The sequence below is a fragment of the Salvelinus fontinalis genome, chromosome 3, assembly GCF_029448725.1.
Source record: "Salvelinus fontinalis isolate EN_2023a chromosome 3, ASM2944872v1, whole genome shotgun sequence".
Lineage (NCBI taxonomy): Eukaryota > Metazoa > Chordata > Actinopteri > Salmoniformes > Salmonidae > Salvelinus > Salvelinus fontinalis.
The window spans coordinates 63,508,881-63,534,444 of NC_074667.1; the positions used below are offsets into that span (position 1 = coordinate 63,508,881).

Consider the following 25,564-nt stretch of genomic DNA (forward strand, 5'->3'; position numbering starts at 1 on the left):
CTATGGGGCTAGAGACCCTGGTATGGAGAGGATTTTCTATGGGGCTAGAGACCCTGGTGTGGAGAGGATTTTCTATGGGGCTAGAGACCCTGCTGTGGAGAGGATTTTCTATGGGGCTAGAGACCCTGGTATGGAGAGGATTTTCTATGGGGCTAGAGACCCTGGTATGGAGAGGATTTTCTATGGGGCTAGAGACCCTGCTGTGGAGAGAATTTTCTATGGGGCTAGAGACTCTGATGTTTTACTGGTGATAATGTGTTTACATAGCTAGAGATTACACAAAGAACTTGGGAGGATGCAGTGACATCTGAATATTTAAAATTCTGTGGACAAAACAAACAGACTCAAGTGTGTGTGCGTGCGTTAATGTGTGCTTGTGTGTGTGTGTGTGTGTGTGTGTGTGTGTGTGTGTGTGTGTGTGTGTGTGTGTGTGTGTGTGTGTGTGTGTGTGTGTGTGTGTGTGTGTGTGTGTGTGTGTTTGTGCAGTGTGTGTGCTGTGTTCCCCAGTGGTGGGCGGTGCCACACGTCACAAGGCTTCCACAGTCAGGCTGAAAAAGGCTTTGGGGGTAACAGAACACTGCACCATTTAAAGGACAATACACTTAACACACACACAGTGTTGAATGTCACAGTGTACACACAAGTCAAGGTGTCCTTGATAGTATCTTGCGGCGGGGGAAAGCAGACAACCAAAGGATTTATGTACCGGATCCCCAACCATCTGCTCCGACAAAAAATGTCCCGCCTCTGAATCTAGTCGCCTACCCCTGATCTAAACAGGGATTGGTTTGCTTTGTAGGTCAAAGTTCATACAACAATTTATTTACTTAAATTAGGCCCTGTTTCCCAGACAGCAGGTCCAGGACTAAAAAGTTATTTCAATTTATAATCTCTAATGAGAATGCTTTTTAGTCCTGGACTAGGCTTCATCAACATCTTCAGTGTTGATCTATTAGGTTTCCTCTAGCTGTCAATAGCATTTCTGGAAATGTATGGGGATGATTTATGCCATAAAATGTAATCAAATCTCTGTTTGTTGCCTACAGGTTTTTTTGTGACATTCTTATGACATTGTAGCATGTCTGTTTAAGCATAGGAGATGTCATGTTGACATGGCGTCATACCAGACAGATGATGAGATAGAGAGAGAGAGTCTGGCTAGGTTTCAACGGGAGGTGATGTAGCACTATGCCCTTTGTCTGAAAAGGAAATGTACAGAATGTAGAAAATAGTACAAATAAAGGAGACAGACAGACAGACAGACAGACAGACAGACAGACAGACAGACAGACAGACAGACAGACAGAGAGAGAGAGAGAGAGAGAGAGAGAGAGAGAGAGAGAGAGATAGAGAGAGAGAGAGAGAGAGAGAGAGAGAGATAGAGAGAGAGAGTCTGGCTAGGTTTCAACAGGAGGTGATGTAACACTATGCCCTTTGTCTGAAAAGGAAATGTACAGAATGTAGTTTGGCAGTACAACCCTACAGTTGATACAATGGAGCGCATACAGGTAACTGCCAAAATAAAGGAAACACCAACAGAAAGTGTCTTAATGGGGTGCTGCGGCCACCACGAGCCAGAACAGCTTTCATGCGCCTTGGCATGGATTCTACAAGTCTCTGGAACTCTATATTGGAGGGAAGCGACACCATTCTTTCACAATAAATTCTATCATTCTGTGTTTTTTTGACGGTGGTGGAAAACGCTGTATTATGCCCTGCCCAGCATTTTTTATGCATGACCCTAAGCATGATGGGATGTTAATTGCTTCATTATCTCAGAAACCACACCTGTGTGGAAGGACCTACTTTCAACATATACTGAACAAAAATATAATAGCAACATGCAAACATTTCAATGATTTTACTGAGTTACGGTTCATATAAATGGATTTTACATGGCTGGGAAGGGGCTCAGCCATGGCTGGGCCTGGGAAGGCATAGCCCCACCCACTGGGGAGCCAGGCCCAGCCAATCAGAATGAGTGTTTCCCCACAAAAGTGCTTTATTACAGACAGACTCCTAAGTTTCATCATCTGTCCGGGTGGCTGGTCTCAGACGATCCCACTGGTGAAGACGCTGGATGTGTAGGTTGGGATGGCGTGGACATCCCTGCAGTCAGCATGCAAATTGCACGCTCCCTCAAAACTTGAAACATCTGTGGCATTGTGTTTTGTGACAAAACTGCATATTTTAGAGTGGCCTTTTATTACCCCAGCACAAGGTGCACCTGTGTAATTATAATGCTGTTTAATCAGCTTCTTGATATACCACACCTGTCAGGTAGATAGATTATCTTAGCAAAGGAGAAACACTCCCTGACAGGGATGTAAACCAATTTGTTCACAACATTTGAGAGAAAAAAGCTTTCTCTCAAATGTCTTTTATTTCAGCTCATGAAACATGGGACCAACACTTTACATTTTGCGTTTATATTTGAGTTCAGTGTACATTGTATCCCTCATTTACTCAAGTTTTCCATTATTTTGGCAGTTACTGTGGACAGTAAGCCATATGTGACAATGGCACAGTTCATGATAAAGTTAGCTAAGCTAAATCCTGTCCGTTTCTATCTATAGGCCTGTTTATGCAATCAATGTATTAAAACCTCAGGGGATTCATTGGAGAATAACTTGTCATTTGTTTTTACTGTTGAGGTAGTCTGGTGTTCCATGTCTTTTTTGCCAAATGACAGCAGTGACAAGGATATTACCCCAAAAAGAGCGGTACCATCCAGGACCACTATGGAAATAAGTGTTTTCATTGGGCCTATATAATGCTTTCACATGTTATCCGTCAGTAAACAAATGCACATCTTGTTGGAAGCATTATTTTTACCCCAAATAAAATATAATTCAATTCAATTGAAATTAGTGCTGGAGATCCTGGAGAAAAGGAACTAATCTGGTGTGAAGAGAAATGATGCTGATATGATTCCATTAGTAACATTGCCCAGCTATAAGAACACCTGCTCTTTCCATGACATCAGTGTAGATAACGGGGAAGAGACAGGTGAAAGAAGGATTTTTAAGCCTTGAGACAATTGAGACATTACTTGTGTGTGTTTGTGTGTGTGTGTGTGTGCCATTCAGAGGGTGAATGGGCAAGAAAAGTGCCTTTGAACAGGTTATGGTAGTAGGTGCCACAAGCACTGGTTTGTGTCAAGAACTGCAACGCTGCTGGGTTTTTCACAATCAACAGTTTCCCGTGCGTATCAAGAATGGCCCACCACCAGAAGGACACCCAGTCATCTTGACACAACTGTGGGAGGCTTTTGAAGCATCCTGTGGAACACTTTTAACACCTTGTAGAGTCAGTCCATGCCCCGACGAACTGAGGCTGTGATGAAGGCGCAACTCAATATTAGAAAGGTGTTCCTATTGTTTGGTATACTCAGTGTATAAGAAAAGATGTAAATATCCTACAGTACAAACTACATCCGTGTCTGTGATGAATGGGTTAATTCATGCTGTTGACTTGTGCACCAGCATGGCAGCAGTTGGGAACATGGCTACTTAGCATTCAGTCACATGTCGTTTGTTACTTGGCATTTATGTTATTAATGTGGCAACACATTGAAAAGAACCTATGGATTGAGCATATTATATTTAAGCAATAAGGCCCGAGGGGGTGTGGTACATCGCCAATATACCATGACTAAAGCTGTGGTATATTGGCCATATATCGCAAACCCCCGAGGTGCCTTATTGCTATAATAAACTGGTTACCAACTTAATTGGAGCATACCATGGTATACAGTCTAATAGACCACGGCTTTTCAGCCAATCAGCAATCAAGGCTTGAACCACCCAGTTTATAATTATGCAATAAGGCCAGAGGAGGTGTGGTATATGGCCAATATACCACGGCTAATGGCTGTTCTTATGCAAGTGGATACAGCCTGTAGCCGTGGTATATTGGCCATATATCACAAACCCCCGAGGTGCCTTATTGATATTATAAAGTGGTTACCAATGTAATTAGTACAATTACATATTTTGTCATACCCCTGGTATACGGTCTGATTTACCACAGCCAATTAGCATTCATGGCTTGAATTACCCAGTTTATAATTAGCTATAACCAAGGCCATTAGAGTGACCAATGTATTAATTTTATGAAAAAGTGTGGTTGGTACAAACTATACTTACTTTTAACTCGGCAACATTGTTAAAATGTGTCAACAATGTGTTACTGTTACAATTCACTTCCGATCTGCTGTCAGATTAGGTCTACAGTATACGCATTCCACTAGCCAGTCGCTCCTTTCGTAATACTGACGAACACACAATCTAAACCAATCAAAGACTGCAATCACAACGCTCCCGGCCAATCAGAGGCGTTTTAATGGGAGAAGGCGGGAGTAAACTGCAAGGGGGTTCTTGAGAAGGAACGCAGCGGATCGGTTGATGCTGTTGTTCTAGCTAAGGACACAATTTGGTATTTATTTATCTTTCACCCGGTGATCTATTCGGTGTAACGATGGGCTCTTTCGCTTTGCCGATGATCTGTTTCACCACGTTATGGGCGCTCGTTGGTATCGTAGCACCCTTTTTCGTGCCCAAAGGACCCAACCGAGGGTAGGTGTCCTACCTACCGTTATCCATACAAACGCATTACAGAAGCGAAAAATAGTGTATAATGGTAATCTGGTTAATATTTATATTTGCTTATTATATGAAATTATTTGTTTTAAGGCAAATATTTGACATTGTAAGGATATGTTCCTATATCTCGGATTGTAATGAATGAACGGGATGGAAACAGTAGGCCCTGGACAGAAGCCTATAGGCATCGATACCCTCTCTCTCATCCCTGCTGTTGGCCCGCTCGCAATGCAGTTATCACAGTAGTAGCTACTGTATATCAAAGATGTCGTTCATGTTAAGCAGGTTATAGTGTGTGCGTGTGCGTACGTGCACGCGAGCAAGCTTGGGTGTTTGTGATGATAGCGGATATGGTTTGTGTCAATGTGTGTTGACTCTTTCTGTTCACAGGGTTGTCATCACTAGTTTGATATTGACAGCTGTTTGTTGCTGGTTATTGTGAGTATGGATGTTCTGTCAGGTTCTCTACTCTATGTTATCTCTAAGTCTACTTACTGTATAAGTTAATGTCAGGTTCTCTACTCTATGTTATCTCTAAGTCTACTTACTGTATAAGTTAATGTCAGGTTCTCTACTCTATGTTATCTCTAAGTCTACTTACTGTATAAGTTAATGTCAGGTTCTCTACTCTATGTTATCTCTAAGTCTACTTACTGTATAAGTTAATGTCAGGTTCTCTACTCTATGTTATCTCTAAGTCTACTTACTGTATAAGTTAATGTCAGGTTCTCTACTCTATGTTATCTCTAAGTCTACTTACTGTATAAGTTAATGTCAGGTTCTCTACTCTATGTTATCTCTAAGTCTACTTACTGTATAAGTTAATGTCAGGTTCTCTACTCTATGTTATCTGTAAGTCTACCTACTGTATAAGTTAATGTCAGGTTCTCTAGTTGCTGTATAAGTTAATGCCAGAGTCTCGTGTGTGTGTGTGTGTGTGTGTGTGTGTGTGTGTGTGTGTGTGTGTGTGTGTGTGTGTGTGTGTGTGTGTGTGTGTGTGTGTGTGTGTGTGTGTGTGTGTGTGTGTGTGTGTGTGTGTGTGTGTGTGTGCGCGCAGCTGGCTGATAGCGATCCTAGCCCAGGCCAACCCTCTGTTTGGACCTCAGCTGAAGAACGAGACTATCTGGTACCTCCGCTACTTCTGGGAGTAACACCAGGTCAGTCTTACTGTCTAATTATAACGCCTGACATAGCACTGTATAATAGCTTTCAAGAATAAACATTCATGTGTCAGGGCCGCGAATCCCGGCACACACAGCCTAGGATACCAGAGATGGCATGGGTTGGAATCTGACCCACTGTCATTCTGACTCGCAGTCTCTCCTACCTTTCCTGTCTTCCCTTCACTGGCCTAGCTCAATAAAACATGTAAAACCCCAAGAAAATATTTGTAAACATAATAATCATGAGTAAACTAGGTATATAGCGTTTATAATGGCTCCTTTCTCTCTCCAGGGTTGGGTTCTCTTTGATGCTCCGTTGACCACATATCTTCATTCCCTTCATCCATCCTGGACTGGATTCTTCTACAACTTGACTCCTGAACCCGTCTATTCCCTCCTCTTTGCAACCCTGGCTACATTCCTCTATCCCTCCATCCCAATGTCTTTCTTACGTCACTGCAACGTTGTCAGAATGTTTTGCATCGCCATCTGAACCTGCAGCAGTCCAGTCAGATTGGAGAGAATTTGCACTGTCCAATTTACAGTAGCTATTACAGTGAAAGAATACCATGCTATTGTTTAAGGAGCGTGCATAGTTATGAACTTGAAAAGTTATGAATTAACCAATTAGGCACATTTGGGCAGTCTTGATACAAAATGTTGAACAGAAATGCAATGGTTCATTGGATCAGTCTAAAACTTTGCACATACACTGCTGCCATTATGGCCAATATCTAAATTGTGCCTGGGCTGGAATAATACATTTTGGCCTTTCTCTTGCATTTCAAAGATGATGGTAAAAAATGTTTTTTTTTCTTTGTATTATTTTTTTACCAGATCTAATGTGTTATATTCTCCGATATTCATTTCACATTCCCACAAACTTCAAAGTGTTTGCTTTCAAATGGTATCAAGAATATGCATATCCTTGCGTCAGGTCCTGAGCTACAGGCAGTTAGATTTGGGTATGTCATTTTAGCGAAAATTGGGGAAAAAAGGGTCCGATTCTTAAGAGGTTCTAAACAAACATGTTCTAACGTTGGGATCAAATCTGTGACAATATAGATAAGTGAGGTATAATACTCCTTAGACAGAAAAGTATATGACACTATATATGTAAGGATTATATGAAACATATCTAGGCCATCATACTGCTGATGTTTCAACGTGTTGTAGAATGCATGCAGAATTCTATTTATTGGATAGCAGGTATGAAAGTAATATATGATATAATATAATTGTATATGTTACATATAATCCTGACATGTGAGAAGGTTCTATTTTTGAGCAAAACAATGCATTTGTTTTGCTAATGCACTGGAAGGCATAGCTCACACTGATAAACTCAATATTAGCAGGTAGCACATAGATGTCACTTGCGTCTCTAGCTACAGTTAAAACGTGTCATCTTGGAGGTTTAGTTGACCTGTTATTGTTATTGTTTACATTTCCTCTACATGTTGTTGTTGTTGTTATTATATTTTATCAGAAAGTCTTAATTGAAGTTTAGTATTTATTTTTACTGACGTCCTGGCTCTTACATAAGTTGACTGTTATGTTATGTGGAGTCAGTGTCTGTATTATGTTACTTTGATGATTATTGTTGAGTCATTCTGTGTGTAAATACTAGTACATTACCAGGAGTGGTTGGCTGGCCCACGGCCATGAGAAACTACACTCGAGAGCCCCACTCCATTTTAAGCGTCTTTAAAATCTCAACCACCAGGACAACTCCTTACTCTATCCTCTCTCCTTTCCCATCGTCGCTCTCCAGGATCGTTATGGTCCTCCTAGGGTTGCATTAATTCCAGGAACTTTCCCCAAATTCCCGGCTCAGAAATCCTGGTTGGAGGATACCCAGATTTCCTACGCATTCTCTTCTTATTCCAATATCCTTGCTGGGATTTCTGGAAACCTGGGAATTTGGGGACATTTCCTAGAATTTTCCAACCCTAGGTCCTCCTAGTTACCATGGTGATCATGATCACAATATCAGCCAGTGTTTGTCGTCGACCACAATACAACTAGTCTTGCTGCAGGGACAGGGTTGGAGGAGTCAATTCCATTTCAACAGTTAACTCCCATCAATTCAGGAATTGAATAGAAATTGCCCTGTAAAATGAACTGAAAAATCTGAATTCTAAATTGAAACATTTCCATTCCTAAATAAACTTGAGTTGAACTTGAATTGACCCCAAACGCTGCAAGTGCTTGCTATCAACCTCTGCCCCTTCTTGTGTAAACAATGTGTGATGCTTTCTGTAGGAAGGCACCCCAGCTCCAGCCAGCCACAACAACCTTCCCTGCCCTCCCTCCACCCCCACCCAGAGAGAAGCCGTCTTAGCCTGAGTGCCAGTCTTGTTAGTGTCATCATGCCAACTCCTTGTCATTCACTGTCATACTAAACATGTTTGGCTTGACAATCACACCAATGTCGTTGGCAAGATGGCACAAACACATCTGGGACCAGGCTAGGGCATTCTATCTCTGAGACAGCTTGTTCCTCAGCTCAGCCAAAAAGTTAAGAAAGATACATCAATATACAGCTACTTTTGAGAAAGACCAAATGATGTTGTGTTTTCCTTTAAGCCTTGTTGATAGTTGTGGTGGCGGTTTACAGAGGGATCAAAAGTGATAGATCAAGGCCATGTCCCAAATGGCAACCTATTGCCTATACTCTATAGCACACTCCTTTTAAATCAGGGCCCATTGGGCTCTGGTCAAAAGTAGGGCACTATGTAGGGAATAGGGAGTAATTTAGGACGCTCCCTGAAGTAGACATGATTCAGCCCAGGGCTGACATGAATAGATCAGTTTACATGAGAGAAAGCTGTTCTATGTATTCCAGCTATGTAGATATGTGATATGTGGAAGCCTAGGTCCATTATTACAAACACTAGACCTAGGTTGCAACGTGCATAACAGCTCATTCATTGTGGTCACCATGGAAACATTGAGCGTATAGATGTGTGTGTTTTTGACACTGGAAAAAGACTTGTCTGACTCAGGCCTTGTGTAAGTGTGATCTAATGTGTAGGTGTGTACAGTGACATTGTCCATGTGAATCCCTTAGTAAAAACCCTATTTCAATGTCTGGTACACTGTGTCCTGTCTCCTTCTGAATCCTCCTCAGCCTGCACCTGACACTTGTCTCTATCGTATACACACACACACACACACACACACACACACACACACACACACACACACACACACACACACACACACACACACACACACACACACACACACACACACACACACACACACACACACCTGATATTATGAGCACTGTTCTTTACCATTCATTTACACAGTTAGAATGGAGTGTAAAGGGACATTTAGACAGTTAAAATGGACGTTTGTACAGTTAAAGTTGACATTTACACAGTTAGAATGGAGTTTAAATGGACTTTTAGACAGTTAAAATGGGCGTTAAGGATAAAGGAAACCTCTACCCTTAAGGTTATAGAGAGGGAAAAAAATATTGAGCCATTTGTGCCACCAGCGGATTAGGGATTACAGGGTTACATAAAATTACAGACATCATTCATCATCTAGGATCAGACAGTTATGATTACCCAACATTATGGGCCTTCTGCTGTGTGAAGGTGACGGAAAATCGCTGTATCCCAAATGGCACCCTACAGATAATGATGACTGAAGAAAATACAGGACTATATGAGATGAACTGTAGACAGTGGAGGAAAGCTTTTACTTTGAAATTCCTATTTGGCCTTCAACAAACTCAAACACAAACGCACGCACACACTTTCAATAGTCTAAACCTCTCTATCTCACTTTTAACAACAACCCACCTGGGCTATGACTATTGTTTTCAACAGAATTAAATGGCCTTGGTGTCCCATAGTTACCATGTTCCACAGTTCTGGCCATAGAGATAGAATCAGAACTCAGACCTACACACTCTAGAATATCTATGGTTCAGATAGGCTTGTTTAGTGATTGGATTAAAATCAAATGTATTTATAAAGACCTTCTTACAACAGCTGATGCCACAAAGTGCTGTACAGAAACCCAGCCTAAAACCCCAAACAGCAAACAATGCAGGTGTAGAAGCACGGTGGCTAGGAAAAATTCTAGAAAGGCCAAAACCTAGGAAGAAACCTAGAGAGGAACCAGGCTATGAGGGGTGGCCAGTCCTCTTTTGGCTGTGCCGGGTGGAGATTATAACAGAACATGGCCAAGATGTTCAAATGTTCATAAATGACCAACATGGTCAAATAATAATAATCACAGTAGTTGTCGAGGGTGCAACAGGTCAGCACCTCAGGAGTATATGTCAGTTGGCTTTTCATAGCTGATCATTGAGTATGTCTACCGCTCCTGCTGTCTCTAGAGAGTTGAAAACAGTAGGTCTGGAACAGGTAGCACGTCCGGTGAACAGGTCAGGGTTCCATAGCCGCAGGCAGAACATTTGAAACTGGAGCAGCAGCACGGCCAGGTGGACTGGGGACAGCAAGGAGTCATCATGCCAGGTAGTCCTGAGGCATAGTCCTAGGGCTCAGGTCCTACGAGAGACAGAGAAAAAGAAAGAGAGAATTAGAGAGAGCATACTTAAATTCACACAGGACACCAGATAAGACAGGAGAAATACTCCAGATATAACAGACTGACCCTAGCCCCCCGACACAAACTACTGCAGCATAAATACTGGAGGCTGAGACAGGAGGGGTCAGGAGACACTGTGGCCCCATTCAATGATACCCCCGGACAGGGCCAAACAGGCAGGATATAACCCCACCCACGGTGCCAAAATGTCTGTGAACATTCTCTGTCAGCTGCGTTGTTCTCTCCATTGCGTATGGAATGTGTCATATGCTGTGGCCTATATCTACTGCCGACTGCGAGAGGACATACTGTACGTATAGCACACACAGGCACGCATGAACGTGCACACACTCTCTCTCACAGTACACACATGTACTCACCCTCTCTCTCTCTCTCACAAACGCTGTGTCTGTCTCGCTCTCTCACACCACACTAAACTGTTCTATAATTTATGAAAAATAACGTGATCATACAGTACTCTCTCTCACACACAAACACACACGAAGTTGTTTTATTATTCATGGTACTGTAACTTGACGTTCTGCACACACACAGGCAAGTGGCTACCTACTTTTGTGTAACATTAAGATTTAAAATAGAAAAGGAACATATGATTACTGTAGGTAGACCTAGGCTCCTTATCATTGTGATATTGGTCTGCATGTAGCAGAGTAGGCTAGCTAGGCTATACCGTTTTTCCATTACATTTTAATAGGAATCTGACCAATATTCTCGGATTTAATGTAATTATCTGCCTATAGAGCGGCGCAGCAGGAAGCAGGCTAGAGCCCCCGGTACAGTAAGTAGTCGTGCGGTTCACCGGGTTCAGGCACTCATTCTTCACCGTGTCCTAAAGATGGTTCACATGAACCCGCCCCAGCTCTGACGTTACGCCAGCCATATCCGTTTTCACTAAGCGAGTTCGGTTTGCATGGTCCGTTGCCCCGGGTGAATGAAGACGTCACTTAAGGACCAAGAGAGTGGTCCAAAATAAGCAAAATCCTGCAAACCGGGGCACCGGGCCTTGCAAAACGAACTCGACCACTAGAATTGAGCGCTGCCATGAACTCGTATGCCCTCGTGCACCGAGAGCCTGTGTTTACCCGTTGACACAGTTTCCATTTTGCATCAGGAGTTTTCCTCGGTTGCTCTGCGAGCGGAGCGCGCGTGTGTTGGTCCTTTCGCTTTTAAGAGGAGGCAGTGTCAAATTTAACCGAGTGTGTATTCCAGCCTAACATTAACATGTAAGCTCAAAAACAAAACATATAACATCCTCGGAACAATGTTCACGCCTCCCCTCCCCTCCAAAAAGCGGATGAGAAACTAAAGTGTTGTCATTCCGCCGAAAAATTGAAAGTAGACTAGGCTACCAGTTTGCTCTTTTTTAATTGTGAGTCATACGGGCGACACCATGTGATGCGTAAGGGGGTTAGACCGCTCCGTGGAGATGTGTAAGTTATTTACGAGCTTCTCTAAAATAGTATTAGGTTTATCTAGGCATGATGGAGGCAATAATTCAAAATGTATTAATTGTGTCTGGTCTCATTTCGAAATCTGCTCTGTTTTGGATCAGACATGATCCTGTACAGCCTTGATGTCCCCGTTTGATCAACTATGGACTAGCTCGACACCAGCTGTTTAAAACTAACTTCCTTTATGTGAGGATAAATGATGTGTTTGCTGTATTATGACTTTCGCCGTGTTATCACACTTGTATGTGCGTAATAATCTTTGGAGTGGTTAAGGCTCAAGGCAGACATTTTACACTGGTGTGGGTTAGTAACCTTGTAACCTACTTGTCTGGAGAGGATTCTTTCAAGGGGACACGGACGAAACCTAATAAGGTATAGCAATGTAGCTAGTCACCTCACTTAAGCTTTGTAATTTACTGAAGTTGGTAGTTATCCCCTTTTGGACTTACCTCGTATTTCGACTTAGTATTTGCGCTATTATTTTGTTAAATGATTTTTAGTAGAACCGATACAAAGTATATTTAGGGAGGAGGGTTCAACTGCATCTTGAGAGCGGTGCATGCGTTTCGATCTCCTGAAAACCCTTTCAACTTTGGCCGTAGGCTATTGTCACTGGCTGTTACTGTACACATTCGAGTCGGTTAGACAACTGTCACTGTGGGTCGCATTCGAGTCGGTTAGGCTACTGTAGCCTACACAGTCAGGTGTAGGAAATGACAAAAGGGGAAACGAGGTAACTTCTTTTATATCGAAATATTTTCCTCGCAACATATTCGTTTTTTTTAGGTCAGGGCTATAAAGAATGTAGACTGTAATGTAGGCTCCATTGTGGCGTGCGAAGCCACTCCACACGCTTTCTAAATCTGGCGTTTCGTGCCGTATTAAAAATTAATAATGGACATCCGGCGTTGCATGGTGCCAGCTGCGCCCCAAATTTATTTTTTGGGGTGGTGTGCGGTGCGCGAGAATTTTGGGATTATTATTGTCTGTCAAATCGAATTCTATCATATTCGCCCGGTATTTTAGAGATGTTATTACAATTTTAAACAAATTAAAACACTATTGGCGATGTGAGATGCCTTGCTTGAGCGCAGCCATCGGGTTTTGAGGGTCGTGTGTTCTCCCTCGCTCGGTCTCATGCCATGCGGGACCCTGCTGTCTGCCATAGTACCCTCCTCTCTCTCTAGACGGTTCTTTATCTTTGTTGTTGTGCAGTGATCATCCAGTGGTGCAGTCAGACCAGACCAGACCACTGTGAGACCAAGACGCTGCCCCAAGTTCACATGTTGTGGGTTATTATGATGGGGTTTATCGTTAGGGTGAGGTGATGAGGAAACTGATTAATTAAGGGATCATCGGATGGGCACGCTAACAAGCGCGGATGAGAACGAAATAGGTTAGTTTGTTTCTCTTTCATTCAGGAGTAAATAAACAAGGGAAGAGACGAAAGCTGGGCATCAGTTAGTCCTAAAATAAACCACCGTTTCATCAAAAGTCTTCCAGTAATATTCGTTAAGATGGGGAAAGAACATTATAAATGAAATTATTTCCCCAGACGAATAGACTAGTGCGTGCGTCGGACCCAATTTTGCAAATTGGCTTTCCAGACAGTCTCACTGATCGGGCTGGCCTCCGGTCTCCTCTCGTGGCAGTGTAGGCTACTCGGTGCACGCGAGTCGATCGGTTCCACGCTGACATCACGAGCTGTCTGGACTGCTCGTCTCTCTCTGTCCCGACTAACAGGTGCACTTTTTTGACACTTATTAAATGCGTAAATGTCTAACCTACTTATTATTCACACGTGTTGTTTAGTCTATATAACGTGTTATGCAACCTAAGAGTGGCATGTAAACAGTATTGTGTTATTAGTAGGACTACTAATAGTAGGCTATATAGAGCTTTTGTCTGAAGTGCATAGGCTATGTGTAAGTCGCTCTGGATAAGAGCGTCTGCTAAATGACTTAAATGTAAATGTAATGTGTGTGGTCCAATTATTGTAGGCCAATAGCGTATAGGCTATGTGGCTTGTTCCAATATGTCACACTGCCTTTTGACCTATATTATTCTCCAGGCCTCCGAGACATTAAATATGTGTAAAACCACACCAAGGTCGTATATGTTGTTGCTCTAGTGATATGGTGTAGCCTATATTCTGTTAAGGGTCGGCCAAGGTCGAGTGTAGACTAGTCCACCAGTCACCAACCAGAAGGATCGGGTATTTCCTGAGCGGAGACAGGACTCCGGTCTGGAGCCACATACACAATACGATATGTTGTTTACTTTGGGGAATTGTCTCATATACAGGTATATAGACTATATTAGGCCTAATACATAACCTATTAATAACTTAAAGGGGATGGCTGGGAACCTTGATAATAACTTATCAACTAATAATCAAGTCCTTAATTAGGTGAATTAGGTGAGCTAGTTCAGGGCTACAACAACATTGTAAAACTTCTGGGGTTTGAAAACCACTTCCCTAAGCGGGTTGTGTTATTGTGTAGCATATAGCCTACTGGTCTTGTCCTATTGGGCTTGCGTCCCACATGGCATCCTATTCCCTATGTAGTGCACGTCTTTTGACCAGGGCCAATAACCTTTTAATAGCTTCAAGGAGATGGGAACCTTGATAATAACCTTACCTGATCTCTATACAGTGTGATTTATTTGTAGTAGCCTACTGGGGTATCTTATTCAATATGGTCTCAAAGCCTAAACTGATCCTTAATCAGCACTCCTACTCTGAGACGCTTTATGAATACAGGCCCTGGTGTTGTCCTCATTTGTGACCTACCACCTGGATTCGGTCTTATGTAGCATCATTTGAAATGTTTTTTATTTTTTATTTTTTACATTGGATACAAGTAGAGACTCAGAGTTAGAAAATGGTATATCATACACTGCAGTTGAGGAACAATGGAAGTTGATAAACTTCTAACCCCACTTTTGAGAAAATGGCTCTTGAATGTTTTGGTACACCTACTGGAGAGGTCTTCTTTGTCTACACCCATTCAGCATTGTTCACATCCTCTTAAGCCTTAGCCCCACCCATCTCTTTAACGATCCACATGTGAGGCCATGTGCTAAACAGAGTGAGTAGTGTAGTAAACAACCACAGATTTCAAGACTAAAAGTGGTAAAAGTAGTAGCCTACAATAAGGAAAAACTCCCGGTAAAAATACACTTTATCTAGTCCTATATCCTATCCTAATCAGACTTTAGTGCAGGTCATGTTGTTCTTCACATTACCTTCTCTGGTAAACACGCTCTATATCAAATCTAAGTTGCGCAGGATACTAAACGGTACAGTGAAATGGTTACTTGCATATTTGCATAGTAGCAATATCAAAAACAGAAAGTGGCCATATAACAAAATATTTTATAATTATTACCCAGACACACCTGCCTAAATTGATGAGTCATGTGAAAGAAATGCTATAACCACCCCCCAGCCACATCTAGCAAAGTGGATGAGTCACTATTGTCTAGACATGTTCACATGTCCATGAAATACAATAGATGGCCGTAATCACCCCCAGACACACCTGGCTAACTTTTGTTTAGACATGTAGCTAGCTAGCTAGCTAAACAATGAACCAATATAATCCCAACTCATACTACTACCACCAATACAAACTGATTGTCATAGCTGTAGTATGAATCTGCAGGTAGCTAAAGCTAACCAACTAGTTTCGATGTTAGCTAGATAGCTAACATTAGGCTATAACTAGCAATGAAAATGGATTTCTGATTCATCATACACGTAACCTTAGCTAGCAAGCCAGCAAGCTAACGTTTGCTAGCTAGCCAATAGTACGCTTTAACTTGCAATGAAAATTACTTTCTGATTAAATTAGAAACATATAATATCTGAACATGTAGCTAGACTCTTACCCATATTCATGGATGAATGCTTCACGGCAGACTGGAACCTTTTAACACCGTTTTGTTTGTAGCTACATCTTGTTTTGCCAGCATTGTGTCAAGTCACTCGGTTCACACTGACCGTGGCATGTGCAGAAAGTATCCCATCGCAACTTTTTCCAACTGATCTGTCGATAGCGCCTGCTAAATTCAGTGCATCAATTTTGTTGAGAAAAGCAGCAAAACGTTTGTAGTTCTCGATAGGTAATGTTATATCTTTCAAAAAAGCTGCAGTACAAAGGATTATCAACACATACTGAGCAGCTCACGTTATAAACAGAAGCATGCTACATGGCAGACCAATTCAAACTCATCTCCCCGCATGTCCAGCCCATCCATTATCTCAGCCAATCATGGCTAGCGGGAAGGTTCCTGACTTTTTCCGTGGATAAACCAACTAGGCTCATCATTTAACAATTTTACTCGTATTTACCAAAGGAATACACGTTTGTTATTAAGGCACATGAAATGTTTCAGAAGGCATTTCTGCCAAAAAAAACGCATTTTGATATTTAAAAAAAAAAAAAAAAAACTTCAAATACCTCTCCTGTGAAGTAGTGTTATGCGACATACGGCTAGCTTTCTGAAACGGGTCACATTTGACTGGGTCATTAGAGTGTCCTTCTAGCCATTTCATGTACTGCTGTTGTTTTACGGATATAGTTTTAAGTAGCCTCTCTAGAGACTGATCTATTGTCAGTTATTAGTTCCCTCTTCATGTTGAAGGTTAGGGTCTTGGGGGAAGGTAAACTGATCCTATATCTGTCCCTAAGGGGCATTGTCTAACCAGAGCCTCGTTTCAGGAATAGGATAAATTGTCCCAATGACACTGATCTAAGGTCAGTTTTAAGTTTCCCATCTCTCATCGACCTTCATTAGGGCTCTGGGGTGAAGTTTTCCCCTAGGTACCAATCTAGGATCAGCTTCCCCTCCCCCAATCCTTACTTTAACCTTACTCTAAGGAGAAATGTCTACCTGGTTTGGGTTTTTAGTTAGATGCTGAACTGATCCTAGAGCTGTCGCTATGGGAGCCTCCGGTTGCATCCCAAATGGCACCCTATTCCCTATGGGCCCTGGTCGAATGTACAGGTAATAGGGTGCTATTTAGGACATAGTCCCAGTGTCCAGGCTGGAATGTCTCAGTAAGGCTGTGCTTACGACCTGGTTGGCTGGCACCAGTGGCCTTTGGACTCGTTCTAAGTTATCAACACTCAATAAATGATTGATAGATTGTTGTTTTTATATTCAGACTACTATGGTAGGCTGTAGGCAGTTATGCATTGCAGCGTAGCCATTCAATTGGACATTTTAGTCATTTAGTGTGAGCTCATATCCAGAGCAGTTTACAGTTCGGATTAGGATTAGTATTAGGCAGGAACCACACTACACTTTGTTTTTTATATCTAGGGCAGTGGTTCTCCAACCTCTCCCCGGGGAACCTCAGACGTTTCACCCTTCTGTTGTAGCCCTGAACTAGCTCACGTGATTTACCTAGTCAAGGGTATGTTGATAAGTTGAATCAGGTATGCTAGCTCTGAAATAGATCAAACACTTGGAAGGTGCTTGGGGGTCCCTGAGGAGATCTTTTGAGATCCACTAATCTATGGTACTGTATAACATTAGTAGGCTACAGTACAGGCAGGTAGTTACCCCAGGAAGCCTAGTAGGCAGCTAGACAAAATACATGCATTGTTTTAATATCCAGGCTACTATAGCAATGGCACCCTATTCCCTATATAGTGCACTACTTTTGACCAGGGTCCATATATGGAGAGATTTCAGTGCCAACAGAAGTTTAATTTGAATTCCATCATTTAGAATTTCTATCAGTTAATTGCATTTGAATATAATAGTTTTGAATTCATGAATTGAACACATCCCTGTGGGCTTTAGCTAAGTGGGATAACACAGTCTTGTGACATGCAGTAGACCCGGTTCGCACCCAGTCAGTCACAAGAATAGGAGGTGGAAAAGCTATCCTTAGAAGAACCATGACAAGGCTATTCAATTATATTCTTATGGGGCCCACACGCCCTGCTAACGTATCCTGCGCGGCCTGTGATCCCCACAGAAGGGAACAGAAGATGCATCCATGTCCCAGAGAGTCTTAGCTTTCAGGAATGGGGTCATAATAGCTTATAGCTTGAACCGTTCAAACTCTAGAGCGAAATGCATAGGAAGAACATGCATTCAACAGTAGGCAGCATAGGTAGAGTGACAGTGGGCTAAATGGAGACACCACATGAAACACAGCAGCATAGGTAGAGTGACAGTGGGCTAAATGGAGACACCACATGAAACACAGCAGCATAGGTACAGTGACAGTGGGCTGAATGGAGACACCACATGAAACACAGCAGCATAGGTACAGTGACAGTGGGCTAAATGGAGACACCACATGAAACACAGCAGCATAGGTACAGTGACAGTGGGCTAAATGGAGACACCACATGAAACACAGCAGCATAGGTACAGTGACAGTGGGCTAAATGGAGACACCACATGAAACACAGCAGCATAGGTAGAGTGACACATCGTGTCAATAGTACAGGGGTCACGGGGAGGTGGAACGGCCTCGGTGACTCTGAGTTGGCTAATGGCTACATAACGTATATGATGTCAACACATCAGAATCTTCCACAGCTATAGCCTGTCTTAGTTTCCACACACACACAGACACACACACACACGCAGACACACTTTGTTTCCTCATTCCTGTGTGCCTTAGGTCAGCTCAGCAGCATAGCATGATGTTGTTGTTGTTCCTTAAAACTTCTCATGGCTGCGATCCCGTTAACGGGATGATATGACAACAGCCAGTGAAAGTGCACGGCGCCAAAATCAAACAACAGAAATCTCATAATTCAAATTCCTCAAACATACATGTATCTTCTACCATTTTAAAGGTAATCTTGTTGTTAATCCCACCAAAGTGTCCGATTTCAAATAGGCTTTACAGCGAAAGCACCACAAACGATTATGTTAGGTCACCACCAACTCACAGAAAAATTCTGCCATTTTTCTAGCCAAAGAGAGTAGTCACAAAAAGCACAAATAGAGATAAAATGAATCACTAACCTTTGATGATCTTCATCAGATGACACTCATAGGACTTCATGTTACACAATACATATATGTCTTGTTCGATTAAGTTCATATTTATATCCAAAAACCTCAGTTTACATTGGCGCCATGTTCAGAAATGCCTCCAAAATATCCTGAGAAATTGTAGAGAGCCACGTCAAATAACAGAAATACTCATCATAAACTTTGATGAAAGATACATGTTTTACATATAATTAAAGATACACTTGTTCTTAATGCAACCGCTGTGTCAGATTTCAAAAAGCTTTACGACATTACACAATATTCAATCATCTGAAAACAGCGTTCAGCCACAAAAGCAAGCCATACAGTTACCCGCCAAATTGTGCAGTCAACAAAATTCATAAAAAACATTATAAATCTCCACTTACCTTTGCTGATCTTCGTCGGAATGCACTCACAGGACTCCCACAAGAAATGTTCGTTTTGTTCGGTAATGTCCATCATTTATGTCCAAATAGCTATCTTTGGTTGTGTGTTTGGTAAACAAATCCAACGTCAGGAAGCGCGTTCACTAAAAGCTGACGAAATGTCCAAAAGTTCCGTAACAGTCAGTAGAAACATGCCAAACGATGTATTGAATCAATCTTTAGAATGTTTTTAACATAAATCTTGAATAACGTTCCAACTGGAGAATTACATTGACTTCAGATGAGCGATGGAACAGAGCTCCCTCTCATGTGAACGCGCATGGTCAAAGCATGGTCAGGTCATGGCAGACCTGACTAATTCCCCTCCCTTCACAGTAGAGGCATCAGACAAGGTTCTACAGACTGTTGACATCTAGTGGAAGCCGTAGGAAGTGCAAACTCATCCATATCTCGCTGGGATTTCAGTAGGATCTTGGTTGAAAATCGACCAGCCTCAGAATTCCCACTTCCTGTTTGGATTTTTTCTCAGGGTTTTGCCTGCCATATGTGTTCTGTTTTACTCACAGACATAATTCAAACAGTTTTAGAAACTTCTGAGTGTTTTCTATCCAATACTAATAATAATATGCATATATTAGCAACTATGACTGAGGAGCAGTCACCAGTTCACCAGTTTACTCTGGGCACCTTTCATCCAAGCTACTCAATACTGCCCCTGCAGCCATAAGAAGTTAAGAGCAGTTATAAGGTCAGTGGTGACATGTGTTGAGGTCAGGGTGGACTGATCCTTGATCTGTTCTTACCGCTGCTATTTCTCTAACACCTCGGATTATCCTGTGTGTGTGTGTGTGTGTGTGTGTGTGTGTGTGTGTGTGTGTGTGTGTGTGTGTGTGTGTGTGTGTGTGTGTGTGTGTGTGTTAGAGGTCGACCGATTATGATTTTTCAACACTGATACCAATTAATTGGAGGACCAAAAATAGCCCATACCGATTAATTGGCCGGTTTTTACATGTATATATTTGTAATAATGACAATTATAGCAATACTGAATGAACAATGAACACTTTTATTTTAACTTAATATAATACATCAAATCTATTCAGTCTCAAATAAATAATGAAACATGCTCAATTTGGTTTAAACAATGCAAAAACACAGTGTTGGAGAAGAAAGTAAAAGTGCAATATGTGCCATGTAAAAAAGCTAACGTTTAGGTTCCTTGCAAAGAACATATGAAAGCTGGTGGTTCAATATTCCCAGTTCTTCAATATTCCCAGTTAAGAAGTTTTAGGTTGTAGTTATTATAGGAATTATGACACGTTGACTATTTCTCTCTATACCATTTGTATTTCATATACCTTTGACTATTGGATGTTCTAAAAGGCACTTTAGTATTGCCAGCCTAATCTCAGGAGTTGATCAAATCAAAATCAAATCAATTCTATTTCATATAGCCCTTCGTACATCAGCTAATATCTCGAAGTGCTGTACAGAAACCCAGCCTAAAACCCCAAACAGCAAGCAATGCAGGTGTAGAAGCACGGTGGCTGGGATAAACTCCCTAGAAAGGCCAAAACCTAGGAAGAAACCGAGAGAGGAACCAGGCTATGAGGGGTGGACAGTCCTCTTCTGGCTGTGCCAGGTGGAGATTATAACAGAACATGGCCAAGATGTTCAAATGTTCATAAATGACCAGCATGGTCAAATAATAATCAGGAATAAATGTCATTTGGCTTTTCATAGCCGATCATTAAGAGTTGAAAACAGCAGGTCTGGGACAGGTAGCACGTCCGGTGGACAGGTCAGGGTTCCATAACCGCAGGCAGAACAGTTGAAACTGGAACAGCAGCAAGGCCAGGTGGACTGGGGACAGCAAGGAGTCATCATGCCCGGTAGTCCTGATGCATGGTCCTAGGGCTCAGGTCCTCCGAGAGAGAGAAAGAAAGAGAGAAGGAGAGAATTAGAGAGAGCATACTTAAATTCACACAGGACACTGGATAAGACAGGAGAAGTACTCCAGATATAACCAACTGACCCTAGCCCCCCGACACATAAACTACTGCAGCATAAATACTGGAGGCTGAGACAGGAGGGGTCAGGAGACACTGTGGCCCCATCCGATGATACCACCGGACAGGGCCAAACAGGAAGGATATAACCCCACCCGCTTTGCCAAAGCACAGCCCCCGCACCACTAGAGGGATATCTTCAACCACCAACTTACAATCCTGAGACAAGGCCGAGTATAGCCCACAAAGATCTTCACCACAGCACAAACCAAGGGGGGGCGCCAACCCAGACAGGAAGATCACGTCAGTAACTCAACCCACTCAAGTGACGCACCCCTCCTAGGGACGGCATGAAAGAGCACCAGTAAGCCAGTGACTCAGCCCCTGTAATAGGGTTAGAGGCAGAGAATCCCAGTGGAGAGAGGGGAACCGGCCAGGCAGAGACAGCAAGGGCGGTTCGTTGCTCCAGAGCCTTTCCGTTCACCTTCACACTCCTGGGCCAGACTACACTCAATCATATGACCTACTGAAGAGATGAGTCTTCAGTAAAGACTTAAAGGTTGAGACCGAGTCTGCGTCTCTCACATGGGTAGGCAGATCATTCCATAAAAATGGAGATCTATAGGAGAAAGCCCTGCCTCCAGCTGTTTGCTTAGAAATTCTAGGGACAATTAGGAGGCCTGCGTCTTGTGACCGTAGTGTACGTGTAGATATGTACGGCAGGACCAACTCGGAAAGATAGGTAGGAGCAAGCCCATGTAACGCTTTGTAGGTTAACAGTAAAACCTTGAAATCAGCCCTTGCCTTAACAGGAAGCCAGTGTAGGGAAGCTAGCACTGGAGTAATATGATCAAATTTCTTGGTTCTAGTCAGGATTCTAGCAGCCGTATTTAGCACTAACTGAGGTTTATTTAGTGCTTTATCTGGGTAGCCGGAAAGTAGAGCATTGCAGTAGTCTAACCTAGAAGTAACAAATGCATGGATTAATTTTTCTGCATCACTTTTGGACAGAACATTTCTGATTTTTGCAATGTTACGTAGATGGAAAAAAGCTGTCCTTGAAACAGTCTTGATATGTTCGTCAAAAGAGAGATCAGGGTCCAGTGTTCAGAGGTCCTTCACAGTTTTATTTGAGAAGACTTTACAACCATCAAGATGAATTGTCAGATTTAACAGAAGATCTCTTTGTTTCTTGGGACCTAGAACAAGCATCTCTGTTTTGTCCAAGTTTAAAAGTAGAAAGTTTTCAGCCATCCACTTCCTTATGTCTGAAACACAGGCTTCTAGCGAGGGCAATTTTGGGGCTTCACCATGTTTCATTGAAATGTACAACTGTGTGTCATCCGCATAGCAGTGAAAGTTAACAATATGTTTTCGAATGACATCCCCAAGAGGTAAAATATATAGTGAAAACAATAGTGGTCCTAAAACGGAACCTTGAGGAACACCGAAATGTACAGTTGATTTGTCAGAGGACAAACCATTCACAGAGACAAACTGATATCTTTCCAACAGGTAAGATCTAAACCAGGCCTGAACTTGTCCGTGTAGACCAATTTGGGTTTCCAATCTCTCCAAAAGAATGTGGTGATCGATGGTGTCAAAGGCAGCACTAGGGTCTAGTAGCACGAGGACAGATGCAGAGCCTCGGTCTGACGCCATTAAAAGGTCATTTACCACCTTCACAAGTGCAGTCTCAGTGCTATGATGGGGTCTAAAACCAGACTGAAGCATTTCGTATACATTGTTTGTCTTCAGGAAGGCAGTGAGTTGCTGCGCAACAGCTTTTTCTAAAAAAATTTAGAGGAATGGAAGATTCGATATAGGCCGATAGTTTTTTATATTTTCTGGGTCAAGGTTTGGCTTTTTCAAGAGAGGCTTTATTACTGCCACTTTTAGTGAGTTTGGTACACATCCGGTGGATAGAGAGCCGTTTATTATGTTCAACATAGGAGGGCCAAGAACATGAAGCAGCTCTTTCAGTAGTTTAGTTGGCATAGGATCCAGTATGCAGCTTGAAGGTTTAGAGGCCATGATTATTTTCATCATTGTGTCAAGAGATATAGTACTAAAACACTTAAGTGTCTCTCCCGATCCCAGGCCCTGGCAGAGCTGTGCAGATCCAGGACAGCTAAGCCCTGGAGGAATACGCAGATTTAAAGAGGAGTCCGTAATTTGCTTTCTAATGATCATGACCTTTTCCTCAAAGAAGTTCATGAATTTATTACTGCTGAAGTGAAAGCCATCCTCTCTTGGGGAATGCTGCTTTTTAGTTAGCTTTGCAACAGTATCAAAAATAAATGTTCTTATTTTCCTCAATTAAGTTGGAAAAATAGGATGATCGAGCAGCAGTGAGGGCTCTTCGATACTGCACGGTACTGTCTTTCCAATCTAGTCGGAAGACTTCCAGTTTGGTGTGGCGCCATTTCCGTTCCAATTTTCTGGAAGCTTGCTTCAGAGCTCGGGTATTTTCTGTATACCAGGGAGCTAGTTTCTTATGACAAATGTTTTTCGTTTTTAGGGGTGCAACTGCATCTAGGGTATTGCGCAAGGTTAAATTGAGTTCCTCAGTTAGGTGGTTAACTGATTTTTGTCCTCTGACGTCCTTGGGTAGGCAGAAGGAGTCTGGAAGGGCATCAAGGAATTTTTGTGTTGTCTGAGAATTTATAGCATGACTTTTGATGCTCCTTGGTTAGGGTCTGAGCAGATTATTTGTTGCGATTGCAAATGTAATAAAATGGTGGTCCGATAGTCCGGGATTATGAGGAAAAACATTAAGATCTACAACATTTATTCCATGGGATAGAACTAGGTCCAGAGTATGACTGTGGCAGTGAGTAGGTCCAGAGACATGTTGGACAAAACCCACTGAGTCGATGATGGCTCCGAAAGCCTTTTGGAGTGGGTCTGTGGACTTTTCCATATGAATATTAAAATCACCAAAAATTAGAATATTATCTGCTATGACTACAAGGTCCGATAGGAATTCAGGGAACTCAGTGAGGAATGCTGTATATGGCCCAGGAGGCCTGTAAACAGTAGCTATAAAAAGTGATTGAGTAGGCAAAGTGATTGAGTAGGCTTGAAGTCATAAACAGCGCTGTGATTCAAGCATTGCTAAGAGCTGCTGGCAAACGCAGTAAAGTTTGAATGAATGGTTACGAGCCTGCTGCTGCCTACCACCGCTCAATCAAATATTAAATCATAGACTTAATTGTAATATAATAAACACTAATACGGTCAAATCCGGAAACTATCATTTCGAAAACAAAACGTTTATTCATTCAGTGAAATACGGAACCGTTTCGTATTTTATCGAACGGGTGGCAACTCTAAGTCTAAATATTGCTGTTACATTGCACAACCTTCAATGTTATGTCATAATTATGTAAAATTCTGGCATATTCGCAACGAGCCAGGTGGCCCAAACTGTTGCATATACCCTTACTCTGCGTGCAATGAACGCAAGAGAAGTAACACAATTTCCCTAGTTAATATTACCTGCTAACATTAATTTATTTTAACTAAATATGCAGGTTTAAAAATATATACTTCTCAGTATTGATTTTAAGAAAGGCATTGATGTTTATGGTTAGGTACATTCGTGCAACGATTGTGCTTTTTTCATGAATGCACTTTTGTTAAATCATCACCCGTTTGGCGAAGTAGGCTGTGATTCGATGATAAATTAATAGGCACCGCATTGATTATATGCAACGCAGGACAAGCTAGATAACCTAGTAATATCATCAACCATGTGTAGTTAACTAGTGATTATTTTAAGATTGATTGTTTTTTATAAGATAAGTTTAATGCTAGCTAGCAACTTACCTTGGCTCCTTGCTGCACTCGCGTAACAGGGGTCCAGCCTGCCACGCAGTTTCCTCATGGAATGCAAGGTAATCGGGCATCCAAAAATTCTGATTACCGATTGTTATGAAAACTTGAAATCGGCCATGCGATTAATCGGTCTACCTCTAGTGTGTGTGTGTGTGTGTGTCAGGGTTTTCTATTAGTAAAATGTGGTGCCGGGCTTTTGACCGGCAGCATTTTAATTTACCGGACATTTGTACCGGGCCCATCTATGTACCGGGCCCATCTGCATTGTAACCTGATCAGGGTGTCTACCCACGGTGCTCAGAATGACAGAAATCACATTCAGATTATGGTAATTCATATTAACAGAACATGCAAATCAAAGATGCAACAATGTGTCATACTTCTTACTGAATTCTGATGCACACTTTGAAGATTCTAGAATAACTGTCCACATTGACTTTTCCTCAGACAACAAGACGAGTAACAAACAGCAAAATAACTAGCCTGTCAGTCTACTATCCCTCA

At 42.1% G+C, this 25,564-nt stretch overlaps 2 protein-coding genes and 1 long non-coding RNA gene across 8 annotated transcripts in view; 2 read left to right on the forward strand and 1 right to left on the reverse strand.

Annotated features, from left to right (window-relative positions):
- Positions 1-4,425: 4,425 nt before the first annotated feature.
- On the forward strand, positions 4,426-8,866 carry LOC129851326 (V-type proton ATPase subunit e 2-like). The gene is made up of 4 exons (XM_055917788.1): positions 4,426-4,577; positions 4,995-5,042; positions 5,662-5,761; positions 6,060-8,866. Exons 1-3 carry the CDS (start codon positions 4,480-4,482, stop codon positions 5,753-5,755), a joined length of 240 nt encoding a protein of 79 aa, XP_055773763.1. The 5' UTR covers positions 4,426-4,479; the 3' UTR covers positions 5,756-5,761; positions 6,060-8,866.
- A 593-nt stretch (positions 8,867-9,459) lies between these two features.
- Positions 9,460-11,529, reverse strand: LOC129851327 (uncharacterized). The gene is made up of 2 exons (XR_008758961.1): positions 11,443-11,529; positions 9,460-10,299 (listed from the first exon to the last, which is right to left on the reverse strand). It is a non-coding gene; the product is annotated as an uncharacterized LOC129851327 (long non-coding RNA).
- LOC129851325 (CREB3 regulatory factor-like) overlaps positions 11,491-25,564 on the forward strand; it is a 37,796-nt gene continuing 23,722 nt past the window's right edge. Inside the window, exon 1 of one of the 6 annotated variants that reach the window (XM_055917784.1) lies at positions 11,491-11,790. The gene's annotated coding sequence lies outside the window, so the exon portion shown is untranslated. The other 5 variants (XM_055917787.1, XM_055917781.1, XM_055917786.1 and 2 more) reach the window with 5 other exon arrangements.

Coding starts and splice junctions, on each gene's coding strand:
- LOC129851326 (XM_055917788.1), top strand. CDS start 4,480: ATGGGCTCTTTCGCTTTGCCGATGATCTGTTTCACCACGTTATGGGCG. Junction 4,578..4,994: donor CCCAAAGGACCCAACCGAGG/GTAGGTGTCCTA, acceptor TTCTGTTCACAG/GGTTGTCATCACTAGTTTGA. Junction 5,043..5,661: donor GCTGTTTGTTGCTGGTTATT/GTGAGTATGGAT, acceptor GTGTGCGCGCAG/CTGGCTGATAGCGATCCTAG.